General features: G+C 39.8%; 1 protein-coding gene across 2 annotated transcripts in view; it reads right to left on the bottom strand.

The window, feature by feature from the left end:
• epha2b (eph receptor A2 b) overlaps positions 1-9893 on the bottom strand; it is a 36329-nt gene extending 26436 nt beyond the window's left edge. For both annotated transcript variants that reach the window (XM_033969154.2, XM_033969155.2), the window contains exons 1-3: positions 9761-9893; positions 8833-8912; positions 6836-7484 (exon numbers count right to left, since the gene is read on the bottom strand). In XM_033969154.2, the coding sequence (XP_033825045.1) occupies positions 6836-7484; positions 8833-8912; positions 9761-9845 (814 nt within the window). In that variant the 5' untranslated portion in view covers positions 9846-9893. The remainder of the gene's footprint in view (positions 1-6835; positions 7485-8832; positions 8913-9760) is intronic.
• Positions 9894-18993: the final 9100 nt, after the last annotated feature.

The following is an 18993-nucleotide window of genomic DNA, read 5'->3' as shown; positions in this document are numbered from 1 at the left end:
CTCCAGAGACCCTTTTTTATGATGTAAGAAGGTGAAAAGTAAACCATATGCCCAGATACTGCAGAGTTAAAATAAAAATCCCAAATATCCCAAATAATCCCAAAAATAACACCCATGCCAGATAAAGGTCACTATCTACAATATTTAAAATGATTTGAGAAAGGTCTCTTGGTAAATGGCAACACAAAGTAGTAGCTAGAACAGCTGTGATTGATACACATACCTAAAACACATGTATTTTGTGATGATTTTTTATTTATTTTCATTATTATTGATTTGGGAAAAAAGGGTAATTTTTACTTAAATACTTTATTTTTACCTACAAGAAACAAAATTAATTTATTCTTAATCTCTAAAACTCGTGATAAAAGAATCTGCAGCATTAACATGTCAGTTTTCGAACATGACTTCATAAACCCTTCTCTTGAGACATGAAATATGAGCGATCAAGATGAATATCCTCTTCTTTAGCAGATCAAAGTCTCTCCCCCTCCACCGATGACACTTTCCCAACCCCTAAGATTTATGCTGAACTCAAAGATGGCATGAGAGGTAACTGTTGCTATACATTTCCTGTCATCTCCTTCACAGTAATGTTATGTGTTAACTGCAAGCGACATGACAGTGCATGACTCCAAGTGTACAAGCAGCCCCCTCCAGCACCACATCAAACTCACCAAGAGAAAGAAAGAAACAGCCCAACTCACACAATCACGGCTCACTTTAAATGCCCTAATCTGCTGGGATCAAGCGTCGCGGAAAGTCAGTGGAGCAGAAAATTTGACAGTGCGTATTATCCCCTTAGAGTGAGATGATTCCATTATGTGAAATCCTCAGCTGCCTAAATCAGACCTGTGCTTGCCAGTCTATACTTCGGTTAGATAAGAGTTTAGGTTTAGCTCTTTAAAGATGAACAAGATGCTAGCAGGCACAAACCCATTATAATTGTTCAGTCAGTAGAACAGAATTATCGGAAGCATGTGCTGTGAATAAAACATTCAAAAACTATGGAAGTAATTACAACAGCATTCCATTCAATTTTGACGCCTATTTGGCAAGTTGTAATCCACACTGAACAGTAGATGTATTCTGTATTTGTGTGAACAACCACATACTTAGGTTAATTATTCAATCAACTACTTATGTTAGTTATAACTGAATAATCTGCAGAAGCCACAACAGCAGTAGGGGAACTTCAGTCTTCAATGTACTCCTTAGACCCAGACAATACATACATGTTATGAGGAGAAAGTATTTATTGCAAAAAATATAAACCATTCAGTTAACCATTTAATTTGGCAAAAGCTATACATTTAAAGGAGAACTATGGTAGAGGGTCTGACACCTGATCACCTATGGAGATGTTATTTCTTTGCCTCCAATGGAGACAAGCAAGTGACACGATCAGACGAAGTTACAGATGAGATGGGTGGAGAGGCGACCCTGCTCACCGTAAGAAGGCATTTATTTAAAGGTATATTTTAGCCTTAAAACCTGCTGTAATTTAATAAATGCAACATTAATTATTTTATTCTTATCTAGGAAAAGAAATTGCACATCAATGAAGACAGGCAGGTAGCAGAGACATAGAGCATCTTTAACATGATGAGATAAATCTAGACCTACTGTGCAAATTTAGGTCACAATCAAATTTGTAACATATAATTATAGGCTTAATTATTGCAATTTTTATCAACTTTGAAATTTGTACACAGCTGTATACTCAACACAATTCCAATAGTGCCCTAGAATGCAGCTTGGCCACTCTTCACTTTTGTTTACCCTTGGTACTTGTGGTATAAATATGATGTAGGCTGTACACAATAGTTTCAAGTGTCCCAGCGGGACCGTGTGAAAGGGGACCTGCGCTCAGCCAAAAATAACAGCAGCTCCATCAGTCATCACAACAAGAAACCAACATAAGTCTGTTTGTTGAACTTGGGATGGCTCATACCTTTTTGTGTAAACTATTGTGAAGCGGTGACAGCGGTGGATTTCCAATAAGATTTCAAATAAAGACATGGCAAGATGCATCAACTAAAATATAGGGAGAGACACAGCACAAAGGAAAAACGCAGGCAGTGGTTAGAGTTAGTTTTAGGAGCACACACACCCAAGTCAATTACTAGGCATGCAGATCACTAGCCGCAGCAAACAGGCAGAGGACTACTGTTACATCGTGTGAGGACAAGGACGGAAAGACAGGGATGGATAGGCAGGAGACAGAGGCTAATACAGGAAAGACGTTGGCACTTTAGAGGCTGCCTTACTGGAATTCCAAGGATCCGATGTGTCGAGCCAGGTTCACAAACACAGACTTGGATGATCACTCCTACACTACACTGTCAGATTTTAGGAATACTTCCCCTGTCATCACCTTCTCCAATGTTTCTTAGTAACTATGATACCAAGACAATAGTGAAGTACTTTAATGTGCAGAAATAGGGAGAGGCTACCCATGAAATCGTTTATACCAAGCAATATGTCAATGACCTCTACAAACAAATGGATTCTCATATTGGTTTATCTGTCCATATTTTAGTCTTCTTTTGGATGTTAAAGCTCTTGGAGTAGTTTACAATGTGCAATTTGAACGGAATCCTATTCTATAAAGCTAAATCACAAATCTAATTGCAACCACAGCACTTGTCAGAAAAAAGACAGTTCTTTTTGCTCTGCATTATATAAATTTCATGTTAATTACAATTCACAGTTAAACCATTCTTGTCGCCACCATAACTCTATGTCTGTTATGAGTTATCCTAAAGCCTGTCTTTACTCCGTCAAAATGGCATTAGACCAGTCCAAACCAGAAATTCACTTCACTTTGGGCCTCTCAAGTGCCCTGAGCTAGCTAAACATTGTGTATTGTGCATCCCTTTGAAAATCCGCGTGGAAACCATGACGGGGATTAGTTTGCGCACATGGGGCTGGTTTTGAGGCTTGGGGAGCGGTTGCGGCTGCCCCAGGTCCATTGTGGTGGCGGGATTACAGCCGGGGAAAGGGCGTAAGGCACTGGACCAAACTGTCTCAATGTCAACAGTGAGTCACAGGGTTAAAGCCACGACGTTAAAACCAACCACTTTTGTGCTAAAAAAAAATCAAGTTTGGATTTTTTTTCCGGAATATAAATGAGGAATGTTCATTTACTTATGAATGGGGATTAAATCACGCCACTGTGGTTGGGATCAGGGGCCAACTGGAACAACGGAAACCGGCTTCCTATATTTACATACTTAGACTATAGGTTTCCTTTAATTCTGGGAAACAACTTAACCCTGTATTATAAGAACAATTTGGGGACACTTTTAAAAGGTATCTATGTTTGACTTTAACAATGAGCAAACACTATATCCGGCCTCATCTATAAACCTTTCCAAGTGGAATGGTATGTTAATAAATACTCTCCGCCTTATCTCTTGTGAGGACGTGATTTAGAGACGCTTACACAGCCGCTCCTATCCTTCTGTAAGTCCACAAGCTACAGGAAGTGATGTGTTAGCTTTGAAGATGGTTTGTCCAAAACAGGACCCTGTAGTTAGCATGAGCGGGGACAACCACACAGTGTTCGTCACACACCACCTACGCAAACCACACAGCAAATGTATAGACAAATCCTGCTAAAATAAGGCAATGCAGATGGGAGGTTTTACTGACAGTACAGACGCTGATGGAACAGTCACACAGTAACACTCACATTGGAACACGTGATTATTTATACATTTAATTCTAATTCTATAGATATCTTTTATAACTGTATCTTTTATTCTCCATTTGCCAACAATAAATTATGTAATGGTGCTAATGGAACAAGGTGTTTTTATGCCAAGTTTACATATAAAAGGCTATGTTATCATGGATCAGTTTTGGGGTGAGTTGAGACTTTAAAGTGTGCCTACTGTGAGTGAGAAGGTAGAAAACATTAGAAAGTGTCTCAATCGCCGCATTTAGGCTACATAGACATAGGACTTCAAGCGTAACTTTTAAATGTTGGTAGGCTACCTAGGGAAGCCTGCTAGTACCAAAACTTGAAGCTCTAAATGTTATTAAAAGTGGGTACATTATACAGGCAAAAGTATAAGTTAGCAAATAAATATAAGCGCCCAATTCTTTACTTTAGTTAGTTTTCTTGATGGATGTAGCCTAAACATGTTGGCGGTTTATTTCTATTCTTCTTCATGTAGCCTATTATTCTTTCATGATATCAAACATTGTAATTCACTACCCTTTTACTTTATGTTAATCATGGGTAGCGTTAGCATATGGAATAGAAGGACTTTTAGGGGATTTCTGAAAGAACTTATATGGGCGCAACCAGGACCTCATTTGTCATGTCCAAGTAGCACCCCTGCATTCTCTTCTTTGACAGTTTTTACATCTTACAAGTCTCTGAGGAGTGGAGGAGTCTAAGGGCAGACAGTGTACATCAGCAGAACATGGAAACTTTCAAGTGGAGTTTAAAACACTGGAGGAGAGAAGGCAGGGGATGATTAACTATGAATGTGTGTTACATTTCCTACACAGCTGCCTGAGTTACTATCTGACCTCTCACTGTACCAATTGTAGGGTTTTCTCACTGTTTATTCATTTTGATGCTGGGTCCCAACCTTTTCTCCCCTTCTGGGAATTCCTCAGGTCTGCAGTAATGTTGGAAGGCTCCTCCTCGGCAAACTGATCAGGAATGTACCAAGCGGGGTGGATAGAAGGGGCGGAGGTGGGACAACACAGCAACTCATTGTTCTGCTACCTTTACATTCTCCATTTCTCACCTCTCTCTCTTGGAAGCGCTCCCCTCACATAAACACTATATCTGGCACTGCAACTACCCGCTTCCTGGATCTCTTCCCCCCTCTGTCATGACTGGTCCGTAATCATCCTACCTGACACTTTCCCACCATCATACCCTATTTACAATGCAGTGACAGAAAACTTCATTGCTTTTATCAATTGACACTGAGTGGAGAGGAAAAAATATCTAATTACAGGTGGGGTTTTGGTGGATTTACAGCCACTTTCAAGGTTTAAGTTCTAATGGCAAGGAAGGGAATTCACTGACAATTATAACTTTTTTTGTCAGGTTTTATTGACTCTAAAGTTTAATTTTACAAATAGAACAGTTATAACATACCAAAATTTTAATAAACTTCAAACATTCTTTGCTGAATGTCTTCCACGCTCTTCAACCCCATTTAACACAATATTGTTCTCTCAAATGAAGCATAAAAAGTGGTAATTCTCCTCTCTACACGGATATTAAACTCATGTATGACTATTAATTTATAAGGGAGGCACAGTGAATCCTGCTAATAACTTGAGCAAGCGGAAATACACACCATTAGATATATCTTTCAAAGAGTTTATCACCAGTTAAAGATGTCTCAACCAGTCCTTTCAGTATATTCATACTATCAAAATAAGCAGAAGAGGAGTCATGCGATACTTAGTCATAGAGCAGATCTCAACAGGTCTCTGCATGCAAGCTCCAGTTCACTGTCAAATCCTCAGCAGCAGTCATACAATACAGGCCAAAAGCCCAGGCTGGGAGCAGCAGCAGAGAGTGATGATCCCTCAGACAGGGGAACATGGAGTAAGCATGCCCCCTCCTCCTTCCTCCTTCCTCCTTCCCTCACCCACAACACTCTTGAAAATGCTAATCCATCAGAATACAGTAGCCCCAGCGTCTTTGATCACTCTAGAGCTCTTTGACGACCAATCCCACAACAATGAAGGCCTCCTATTCACCACAAACAGAGAGACGCCTCACTACAAAGGCCTGAGTTATAGTTCTACTCCACGGCAAACTCGTATCAAGCAGATAAGAGAAGAGCTGATAATGAGGGCACAGGGGAGCACCTGACGCAACAAAACTTACACAGAGGCATGACATTCATTAAACTGCCTTTGGAATATGTGGTTTCTAAGTCAGCCATGGCTTGGTTCCAAAGAAAACAAGACTTTATGAAAGTAATATATTTTTACTTCAAAATGTTTTTAATAAAGTAAATGGATTCCTTTGGCTCAATGAGTAATTCCAAAAAGTGGATTGTGAACAATGGGCTATGTGTTGTGGAGATTATAGCCATATTAAGACAATGTCCAATAAATTCATTTCGACAGTGTTTCTTGCACAGAGCAATGAAAACTGAGGAAAGACAGGGTTATAACCCTTATAATCCATAAAAGCTCCTTCTTGTAAGTGGACGAATAATAGTGTAAAGGCAGTGGTTTTAGGATTTTTGGTGTTCAGAAATAAAATTATCCAATTCATGCAGATATTGACAGAATTTCTAGAATATGCCATAAGATATAACTTCAAAGCTAAAAATTCGATTCCTCAGGGTTACACCTCACGTCACAGCTGAAAACTAATCATAAACTCCAGGTAAGCCTAGCCTTTCCTTCAAACACCTCTGGTCAATCTTCAAACCTGCTCTGATAGCACAAAGGGTGTAACTGTAAAAGCTACAGGCCTGAACAAACATGCACACATTAAAATTGTATTTCAAACGACATTCACATTTTCTGAGTTTATAGGTATCAGTTCAAGGTCAAGGAAGATGTCGAGGCATGTACAAGTATACCTGAGCATTCCTTCCATTTCAGAGGAGCTGAGTTAGCCACAGGCAGAATTCCACCCAACAATGATAATAACACATATGATAGATATGCCCCCTCTTTCACAGGCTTGTTTTACAAGCCCCGCAATTAGCATAAAGGCAAAAACTGAGATATGCTAAATTGTCACTTAAGAACACTTCTGCTATTGGTTCACATGACTCACACCCCAGCTGATTCAAAGAAAAACAGAACACAATATATAACAAAACCTCCTTACCTTTGCACTCATTTCCGACTTCTTCATAGCCAGGTTTACACTGGCATTGTCCAACAGGTACAACCCATTCACCATCCACGGTGCAGTAAATCCGAGGCTGCTCCTCGCTTACAGCATTATCCACGCATTCACCTATGACTTCTCTCAAAGCTTGATTCTCTCCTCCTGCCACAGTTTCTGGGAAAGATGCAAGACTCTTGATCGTAGTTGGACACGTCTTGTAATAAACTCGAACTGAGAGTAGAGCCACACAAGCTCCAATATCTTGAAAAGCTAAGTAAAAACCTTTCCTTGACAGGTTCTCCACCACTCTTGTTTCAGTGTTGATACGTAGTTCGTTTTTGCTTGTGATCTCATCTGGGGCAATAGTGGCTACTTTCTTAAATTGTCCTTTTCTGAATGTGGTGCCGACATCTGCATCCGCCTCAGAAGCAAAGAGATTGAAGGTTTCTTTGCAGGTCAATGATGCACCATCAAACGAGTTGCAGTCTCTTACGATGAACTGGAGCTCCACAAAAACCCGTGAGGCCGAAGGTCGTCTCTGGATGAAGGTGGTTCGAAGCCAGTTGTCCTGTTCACGCTCTCCCACATTGCACACTGAGTATGTGTAGAACTGGGAACCATTTAGAGTCCGTTGCACCACTTCCCACTGCAACAAGAAACAAGCCACAATGTTAGCGAAGCAAATATAGACCCCTCGGGAACACGTAATCATCGTGTAAAAGCTCTGCTCTAAAAAGAAAACAGACTGGATACCCGGGGGCTAGCATGAGGGTCTAACCGCTGTAATATGAAACTAGAAATAAAGAAATTCTAATTGCTTCCTGCAAATATTAATTACCTTTGACAACAATACATTCTGCAACACTTGGAGCTCCCACTTTATGACTTTTCAGCAATGTAACAATATAAACCTCAAGGATGTGCATGGGAAAGAATATACAAAGCACTAATGAAGATACAACACTTTTTTAAAAAGTTAGACTGTCAGCTTAGTGGAACAATGTATGCCAGAGCCTCCACAGACATATTTTTAGTCTATTTAGGCATGTTTTAAGGTATGGCTGGCTCTTAAAGAACAACTGGCTTGCACGAGGGCATGGGCTGTGGTTTACTCTCTGCATGGAGTCACTGTGCTGTTAATTAAAGGAATGTGCACTGTTGGCCGAGTGTGTGGCGCTGCATATAAATCTGATGTACAGCAGGGCCAGCTCGTCTATTACCCAGCTGGTGATGGTTTTTATACGTTTCGAGGTTATGTTAATGACGCTCGCAGTTAGATAAATGTGCATTATGTTACTGGCAGGCCTGTACTGAAGTAATGAAGGATTTTAAAAAGTGAAACGAAAAGTCAAAATGTGATGCAAGGAGTGAAACTGTGTAGGGATAGTCATAACAACACGCCCACACATGCCTTTGACTCACGCAAAATAAGCCTATCAGCAGCGGATTTGCATGAACTTAGTTGGTCAATTACTCTGAAACCACAAAACACAGATGCAGACACATGTGCCCCCTTAGCTGGGCCTGCAAGAACCACAGCATTTGGGTGCAATAAATGGTGGAATCTCTTCAGTCATTTTCATGTGTGTTACGGAAAAAGGTAACTGGCCCACATCTATAACCCCTCCCATCCCAAAGAGGTACCACATGCTGCAACTTTAAAAGTTAATTGCTCTCTAACATACAATTCTGAAGAAACCACAAGAAGCCACAAGTATTCCCAGCTCTGGTCTTGCAGCTAGTCTGTCTGCAGCCTAGACATGCTCTGCTAGGACCCCACTACTCTTACCATAGTATGGGCCCCTGCTTCAAGATTTACAGAGATCTGACAAGTGTATGCTCAAAGGCAGCTCAGAGCTAACCGCACAAGTCAAATGGTCAGTGTTCTGCATGGCAAGAGTTTTCCTATGTCGTTTTTCAATGCACTTTCCCTCAGGCACATTCCACATGTGAGCTGGAGAAGACACATGGAGATGGTGTGGAGCAGTACTCACCCCCGGCTTGTCTCCCTGGTCTAAGGGCCAAGTGAGCCAGCCCAGGTCCACTCCTGTGGCCCGCATGTCCAGGAGAACCTCTGTGAATACAAGAGACCAATTTATCAGGACCAGTTTATAATGATGACAGAAAGCCTATGAGTGTGCTTGTTGGATAAAAATGTCTATATAAAATGATGTAAAAAAAAACCCCAAAAAAAACCAAACTAAAAAAGAACAGATTTAACTATGTGCTCTTTAAAAATAAATATGCATTTATCAGCATAAATTGTAAAGCGAGTAAAAGTAAAAGTGCAAAAAAAAAAATTATTAAAATAATATAACATTTTTAAAAAGTTTCTTTATCAGTGTGAGTGGAGTAAGTTTAGATTCCTCAAAGTTATCTGGACATTTCAAGGTTGTAGCCTCCAATCCACCGTTAAAGATAAAACCATACAAACGGGAATGTCAATAAAAAAAGATATAAAGGTTTGAAAAATGCAGCTCCAATAAAAAAAAAAACAAAAAAAAAACGGGTTAATACTTCACCTGATGCTCTCCTAAAATAAAATTTGGGGACATGCTATGAAATCTAATCAGTCTATACGCACAAGAACATATACATATATGCATGTGTGTGTGTATATATATGTATATATGTATATATGTATATATGTATATATGTATATATATATATATATATATATATATATATATATATATATATATATATATATATATATATATATATATATATATATATATATATATATATATATATATATATATATATATATGTTTAAACTGTTACACAATCACAAGAATCATAAGTTCCTAGGTAGAAACTTTTCCCATTCCGCGTGTGGCACGCATATCTATAGCTCGACTTGACAGCTATGAAGTTTTTTTTTTAAGTTTATAGCAGTTGTTTGAGACATTAGACATGTACCTTCATTGGTCTGAATTGTGATGAAAATGCCGTTGATCAGTAGAGAGATGAAAAGTAAAGATCCAATTCCCGTAAAGAGCTCCATTTGTGCGGCTCTCCTTCGCCGTGTGCGCGCTGTTGGGCTCCGCGCTGCGCTCTGTGGACCGTGCTGCTGCCCTCGCTCATTCACAAACCGCCCTGCCCTATGACTCCGCCTGCTACCGCTGGAATGTGTGTGTGTGTAAAAGCAAATGTGTGGAGCAGGCAGTCCGCAGAAGCTTATCGATAAAACGGGAATTTGGAAACATCACGATTATTTTTTTGGAATTGTACAGCTAGAAGAATACAACACTGTTTAAAACCTCTATATCGGAAAATTGGTATATAGGCTGCTTCTGAAGAGGATTTGAAATTAAGGAGACTTACTACTGCAGTAGGCTATATAGGCCCATGCGTCATTCATCAAATTTTTCCAGATCCATGGGCAAATCATGTGTGGGCTGTGGCTGTGTTCCGTGCAGAGATTTACGTTACAGGTTTTATTGTTTTGTTTTATTGTGCCTTGTGAGAATGAAGAGCAAACCGTGCAACAGACCAACAGTCCTACAGAAGTAAAATCAAAAACACACCTCTTAAGTTTCCACACTGTTTAATAAACCCAAACAAAGGCAATTCTCTAGTTTTCCAGTCGCCATCCTTCAATCCAAAAATTATCCTATCTATTTTTTCACGATTTGGTGTTCATTTTTTCATGATTATGCATTCATGTATTAGAATGTTTCTGCTCCTTTTTAAATAGTATGTTTTTGCATTCGCAGGCTCAGAGCAAAGACTGGTTGGACACCCTTCACACAGTCTCCAGTGTCAGAGAGATGAAATGTTTGGCTGGTTGTAGACGACTAAACTATGGTCCAGTCATCAAACTGTCCACAGAGCACCTGATGCCATAGTTTATACAGAGAACAGATTGTGTTACAAAACCTATTTATGCTGTGCACAGCTGCACAGCGAATGACAACAGCAGTGATGTGAGCATGTACTGTTCTGCCTGGAGCCCAACCCAGAGAACATAAAAAGGATTTGAAAATAAAATTTGATTTTAAATACATCTATATAAAAAATATCAGTAGAGTAAAAAAGTTTTAGCTGTTTTGTTCTTTTCACAAACTGTGTAAATAGCGGATGTAACAGGCTGTCTAATCATGATGTGGAATTACCAAATTTTTCTTCATGAAAAGATGAAATAAAAATCTCCATATAATACTTAAAAATCAAATATATGTAAATTTGATGCAGCACACCTCAACTAATGTTTATTTCAAGGAATGATGTCTGATTTTAAGGGTTCCTGTTTAATTACTGATGAAATTTTCAATTGAAATGCATACAACATAGATAATCCATCTTTTACTTGACTGTTAATTTCATATATTACTAGTACTGGGTTTTACAGTATGCTCTTAAAGGCACCATGCTGCTTACAGTGCCTTGAAGGCACCAGCACATTTGCATAAAGACACTGAATAGATTGGCTTAGTGAATGGATGTGGGGAGAGAGCACGCGGGAACGCCTCCACTCTTATGTCTTTGTTCAGGACGTCCCTCATACAGAGGTGGAATCGACCTGACAGCCGCACGCAAATGTATTCATATCTGCATAATAGCATCATGAATGGTGTGATCTGGAGAGTACAGCTGGCTCGCTGATAGGCCGTCATAACTTATGGGAAATATTTAAAAAATGTTGCACCCTGCCATTTCTTTAGAAGGAGGTTGAGTCGGAGGTGCAGGGGGCAATGAGGGAGAGCAGTTTTAATAAGTGGTATTAGTCCTGTACCTAGCAACTGGTAGTGAGAGGAATCTGCCTGGTCGTATCTGCGCTCCCTCTGTTGTGCTGGGACAGTGTGGCCAATGCCAGAGGTGATAAGAGGTCCAGCAGCCGCCACTCTATTCAGAGAGCAGGATAATAACTGTGAGAAGAGACTGTGCACTGCAGGACAGGCTAACAAGCCTAGCAAAAGTGTTTCCCATAGTCTGGGAAATGTTTTGAGATAGGAGGCTTTGCTCTGCAAATTATATGCAAAAAAAGTGTATCTATCTATCTATCTATCTATCTATCTATCTATCTATCTATCTGTCTCACACGCTCTCTCTCCCTATATATATATATATATATATATACGAGGGTCATTCAATAAATAAGGTGAATTTTTCGGTATAAGGACTTTTAATACAGTTAGAAGCTTACTTTTTGTTTTCAAATCTCCTCACCCTTCGGGGGCCTGGGAGTTTGAGGGTTTTGCACAGTGTCTTTGCTGTTCCTAGCACTGCACTTTTCTGGACTAAGATGTCTGATGTTTTTTCCTGGGATGTGCTGTAGCCACTCCTCCAGTTTGAGGGTCAGTGTCCTGAGTGCTCCAATGACGACGGGCACCACCGATGCCTTCACCTTCCAGGCCTTCTCCAGCTCTTCTTTGAACCCCTGGTATTTTTCGAGTTTCTCATGTTCCTTTTTCCTTATGTTCCCATCACTCGGTACTGCGATCTCCACCACGACGGCTTTGCTCTGTTGTTTATTCACCACCACAATGTCCAGTTGGTTCACAATCACCGTTCTGTCCCTCTGTATCTGGAAGTCCCACAGGATCTTGGCTTGATCATTCTCCACTACCTTTGGAGGGGTTTCCCACCTTAACCTTGGGGTTTCCAGCTCGTACACTGAACAGATGTTTCTGTACACTATGCCCCCCACTTGGTTATGCCCCTCCATGTATGTTTTCCCTGCAGCATCTTACACCCTGCAGTTATGTGCTGGATTGTCTCAGGGGCCTCTTTGCACAGCCTACACCTTGGGTCTTTTGTGGTGTGGTAGATCTGGGCCTCTATCGCTCTGGTGCTCACGGCCTGCTCCTGTGCAGCCAGGATGAGTGCCTCTGTGCTGTCCTTCAGTCCAGCTTTCTCAAGCCATTGGTAGGATTTCGTGATATCAGCCCCTTCAGTTATGTTCCGGTGGTACATCCCACCAGGGGCTTGTCCTTCCATGATGGTTCCTCCACCACCTCTTCCTCTGCAGTCCACTGTCTGAGATATTTGCTGAGCACGTCATCTGTTGGGGCCTTGTCCTTGATATACTTATGGATATTGGATGTTTCATCCTGGACTGTGGCTCTCACGCTCACTAGTCCTCGGCTTCCTTCCTTATGGCTCGCGTACAGTCTCAGGGTGCTGGATTTTGGATGGAACCCCCATGCATGGTCAGGAACCTTCGGGTCTTAACATCTGTGGTCTTTATCTCCTCCTGTGGCCAGCTTATTATTCATACTGGGTATCTGATTACTGGCAGGGCGTAGCTGTTTATTGGCTGGGTCTTGTTCTTGCCATTGAGCTGAGACCTTAGGACTTGCCGTACTCGTCTGAGGTATTTGGCCGTGGCTGCTTTCCTTGTTTCCTCTTCAAGGTCGCCATTTGCTTGTGGGATTCCAAGGTACTTGTAACTGTGCTTGATGTCTGCTATTGTTCCTTCTGGGAGTGAGACCTCTTCTGTGTGGACTACCTTCCCTCTCTTTGTGACAATCCGGCTACACAGGTGAAAAACACCCCCACCACCATGCTTCAGTGTTGGGATTGTATTGGTTTTCTCCACACATACCGCTTAGAATTAAGGTAAAAAAGTTCTATCTTGGTCTCATCAGACTAGAGAATCTTATTGCTCACCATCTTAGAGTGCTTCAGGTGTTTTTTAGCAAACTCCATGAGGGCTTTTATATATATATATATATATATATATATATATATATATATATATATATATATATATATATATATATATATATATATATATATATATATATATATATATATATATATATATATATATATATATATATATATATATATATATATATATATATATATATATATATATATATATATATATATATATATATATATATATATATATACACATGCACATTCAAATTTAAAAATGCTGTGTTGCCATTTTTCAGCCACAAAAACATGTAAATGACACTACACTGCTTTCTGTCATGAAACACAGCTATGAATTGTCCCATTTCTATTACCGTCAGTCACTTTAGACCAATTTGGCAATTTACAATGAACAAAAGGTAAAATAATGATCTATGCAACCATGTTAGAGTTTATTACAAATTTCGAGAAGCATAATATGTCAGCAGTTTCTTTATCACCTCCTTGCGTCTCTCTCTTCCACACATCTCCATATGGAAGCACTTTGTCCATCTGTGCTGTCCCACATAGGTTCAGGTGCACTTTGTGAGTGAGGGGCAGGGTCACGGGGTCATACACTGATCTGACTAACATGAGCTTCTTCCTCTGCCCATAGGAGCCAAGGGGCCACACTTGTCGCACTGTTTTTGTGGGGAAACAAAGGGCCCCTGTTTGCCATCCCATGCTTCTATCTTTGACTTACACCTGTGACACCCCCCCCCCCCCCCCCCAGACAAACTGTTCTGTAGAATGACTTTAACTAAACTGCATGATTTTAGTGCATGTTTTGGTATATTACTGGCCATAGAGCCATTCATAAAACAACATTTTTGATAGTGTCTCCAAGTTTTTACAGATATGAGTTAAATGACCAGGTATTTTAGCAGTGTTGCTCACCTACTTTTCCTGCTCCTGTCTAATAGATCGGATGTCTTGGATGGAGGTTAAATTACATGAAGCTTGTGTCCATTCAAATCCTTATCACAACATTATCAGAGCATTCCGATGCCCTGGGCCGAAACGTACTCGTATTCCCATCTGACGCCTCCATTGTGCTCTTTTTTGGAGACTGCAGAATCTTGGTGCATTTGGCAGATGTCCCCATTTGTTCACTCAACTAGAATGACCTGTGCCTCCTTGGTCTCCTCCCGACCAATATCGAGTGACGGAGACCACTGTGGTAGAAAATGGATGAGGCGATGAGGTGGTGAGAAGAGTTTATGGACCCCCAGGCTGAGGAGAGGGGCCATTTAGAATTATGCTGGTCCATTTTGTGACGTGTATTTCAAGCAGAGCACACACCTAATTAACAAAACTGCAACTGAAAAGATTAAATATTTTTTACTCATACCTTACCTGGTGATGAAGCAGGTAAGGTATGAGGTAAGTTAAGGTTGACCTAACTAGAAGCAGCGTGAAAAAGATCTTAAACACCCAAGAAAAGGGGTCCAAGAAAAGGAGAGTCTGAGTGCTCTCATTTGGGATCTTCCTGTATAAATAAAGATATATGAATATATGAAATGAATAGTCTGCGCTTGAAGCAGGTGGTCTTGGAGCACCTCCACTCGCAGTGGAGTGTGCTGTGAACGTGACCGACCTCGGGCCAACCCAACAGTCTGCGGTAATAGTAAAAGTGCGTAAATGATTGTAGTTGTCTTTTATATTACCTTTTGCAGAAAACTGTTGCAGAAAGATGGATTGTTGTTGCATCTAATCCACAGTAATATGTTGTAATATTCCATCCCATACAAAAATGTAGCATAGACAGGTTATATAACAGCAAACATTTTTACCAATACTTGGCTTGATCAATTCTTCAACAACATTGTTAAAACTCATTTTAGAACCATGCCCTGTTACACGAGTGTATTAAAAAATGAGAAAACTTGTATTTGGCATTAAAGGTGTTTTAAAGGTGTTCAGAGAGGAAGTGTTTCAAACCCACAGGCCAAACAGAAAACCCAGTCAAATGGTTCCACATGACCTCACAGCATTAGACTCAGGCAGGGACCGGAAGCAGAGACAGTGCCCTTAATGGCATGCATGTTTAGGCTGAAAATCTTTTGTTTGGACTTGTTTTTTATCAAGTCTCAAACTATAGTAGTGCATCTTTTCACAACCAAATCTACATCTACATTTAAGAATGAAATTACACACAAAAAATAAAATATGCTATAGCAGTTTAGGGCCCACCATTACAATTAACAACTGCATAGATGAGTTTATAAATTGCATTGGCAAAGGCACTGGTGAGAATTGTCAAAAGCCCCACTGTTTTTGCCACACCTCATCTCATGTGTGATGTCTTTGTCCCAGTGCTGGAGCTGTCAGCAGTCGTTAGCAGGTCTTCCTTCCCTCTGCACAGTGCAGGTCAGCTGTTATTGGGGGTGTATGATGGGTGTGTCCAGTGTGCCAGTCAAGTGGGACAGCTGAAGAACCATCTTATACATACGAGGCTGACACATGTTGTACAATATAGCAAGGACATTAAACAGAACATTTAGCGAATTAGATGTATATGTATTTTGATACGCTGTGTCTGCGTAGTCAATGATTGGTGTTTGGTTTTGTTATACAGGCATTAAACAAGAATATGTCCATTTCATTATGTTAATATGTGATGTGAACTTTAATAATAGGTTATCAAGTACACTGCCTGGACAAAAAAAACAAAAAAACAATTGCCACCAAAAAAAGTCACACACTGTAATATTTCATTGGACCGGCCATTGAAAATGCTCTTACTTTCACTATTAAACATAGCCCCAAGTTCTAATGTTGTTTTTCTTGGATTTGATTTCACCAAACGTCATCATTCAGGATTTTTTTTCGGCCATATTTCTTCCTCGAAGACGATGGGTCTCCAGTGTCTTTTCAGTTTTTGAAAATGTGTTGGACAGTTCTTAACCCAATTTTAGAAGTTTCTGCAATCTCCTTAGATGTTTTCTCTGCTTGATGCATGCTGGTGATTTGACCCTTCTCAAACAGACTAACATCTTTTCCACAACCACGGGATGTGTTTTTCGACATGGTTGTTTAAGAAATGAAAAGCAACTCATTGCACCAATTGGGGTTAAATAACTTGTTGCCAGCTGAAAGATAATCACCCAATCAGTAATTACCCAATAGGAGGCTTGTACCTATTTGCTTAGTTAAATCCATGTGGCAACTTTTTTTTTGGCCAGGCAGTGTATTGTAAGTTATTATTATCATTGGAATGCCACTGTTAAACTATATATTTAAGTCAGGAAATTGAAGAGCATAATAAAAACATATACAGTACAAAGATTTTTAGGTTAAGTTTTAGGATGTTAATGCCAAGCCACTTTTGAACTGAACTGAAATATACCTGTACTTTGTTCTGAAGCTGAAGTTGAAGCCTGAAAAATAAAGAAAATTATGATTTGTATATACAGTAGATGAACTTGCCAATTTGTACACACACTTGAGGGAGGTTATTAGTAAAAATGAAACTGAAAATAAAAGGGTGCCAAGAGTAGAACCTTGTGGTACACCTTTTTCACATTTTGCATTTATTATTAGTAGAGATGGGGTGTTTTAAGCAGTAACCACTTGCAAAAAATGGCTTCAAATGTGACTTGTTGAAGCTTGCTCATAACAAATATGAAGCACACCTGTAAGCTCTACCCAGAATTGTGTGGGTGGAAACAGAAGAGAAGAACACAAGTGTTGTAATGCCTGTGAAATGTTAGCAATGCCGAGCTATGCTTTTGTAAACCCAGCCTACACATGTTCCCAAGGGATCTGCTTAGTCATTTGCCAAATCTTCTGAGTGGTACAGAGAAACATCTCTCCTATACCCACATCTCTGAGTTATTTTGTAATATTTAAGCATGGCCTGTCTGGAAAACAATAGAGAGACACTTTTTCTTAATATTCACATGGGGTCATAAAAATTTGGTAGGAAATCGTGCTTTGGAAAACAGACAGACAAATAATAGATTACAAATTATTTTTTGTTGTATTCTGTCCTTTGGTTTCACTAATGACTGTCTATGGTAATGTGGCAATGTGACTGTTGCATGTTTTTTGATATTGTGTGTGTTCAATAACATCAAAAAAAGAACTAATAAGTATGAAAAAGAACAGACAAACAAGCAAAATAAAAGAACAAGCAGAGCAGGAAATTTGAAATTAGCCATATCCGACCATTACAAGAGACAAAACCATATCATTAACTGGAACAATGCCAGGGTCATCCTGCTGAAAGCAACAAATGCTGATCTACATACGAGGGGTCAAGGAGCATAAATCATGATGAGGGAGTGCACACCTTCTCACACATAGGATGCAGTCCTGGAGAAAGTGTCAGACAGTAGAGAGCGCAAGCTTCCCCTAATATCTGGTAAAAGTAAATTATCTTACAAAACACATTATCATCATGTGACGCTTCCAAGGAAGGCCACCGGAAGTAGCCAAAACATGTACAGCAGGTAAACAAATGCCCCTGTCTGATAAAATAATGACTAATTCTAAGTTTAAAACTGAAGACAGAATGAACCATTACCAAAGAAGAGATTACAACTACACTAACATTTTAGCTTTGCTTCCACTGCCCACTATGTACAAATTGTTCAAACATGATAACTGAATGAGTGTGCACAATGCCAGACCTAAAACATACACTTATCTCAAATGCAAGTTCTCAACATTCCTAACATTATACAGCTAAACTTAGACTCTCTCAGTGACATTTTGTGGCAGAGGCTAAAAGTATGACACAGCTTTAAAATCGGAGTCGGGCTGGGCTATAATCACCACAACATGCATAACCTATACTGTGTTATGAACCTATCGCAGACTTGTCTTGTGGCTCCTTGGCAATTTAGGCCTACTATCCACTAACATTCCTGGTCATAGTGTCAGAACAAGCCAGAGTTTGCAAAAATAAAATAAAATTCTATCACTATCCAAGCAACACTTCTAGACCCAGCACACAAAGCTGCTCTTCCCTATAATAGGCTGAATGAAATAAAATGCTCTTCACCCAATGCCTCAGTCCATAATGTCCATAATACAATAAATCATTAGAAACATGTTAAAGGAACTGTATGTAAGATTTTTATATTAAATTCTACAAACATGGCCTATCTGTGTACCCAGATACTAAGTAAACATGTTCAAATCAATTATGGCTTTTACTGACAACAACTATATATGTGTGTCATGTTGATCAGCAGTAAAATGAGATATTAACTTGTTCAAAATCTGAAGTTGGATAGTATATATTCCTCACAAAACATAGGCTCTTTGCTCAAGACATAAATAACTATAGTAACATGCAGGATTCAGGATGTCTAAACCTAGTAGAGCGATCTGGCTGCAGACCTCCACCCCGATGTGCCCAAGGATCAATTCTTGTTGAGTCACGAGTCCCGACAGCAATGGAAGTGCTATCAAAAACTGCCCCCTGGTGTCCAATGAGTGTACTGAAGATTCAATAAGGGGAAGCTAGGGGATTTTGTCACGGTTTTTACATTTATTTT

Source organism: Periophthalmus magnuspinnatus, chromosome 7 (genome assembly GCF_009829125.3).
Source record: "Periophthalmus magnuspinnatus isolate fPerMag1 chromosome 7, fPerMag1.2.pri, whole genome shotgun sequence".
In the NCBI taxonomy this organism is placed as follows: Eukaryota; Metazoa; Chordata; class Actinopteri; order Gobiiformes; family Gobiidae; genus Periophthalmus; species Periophthalmus magnuspinnatus.
Note: the sequence above shows the minus strand (reverse complement) of the source record. Positions and strands in the feature narration are given on the sequence as shown.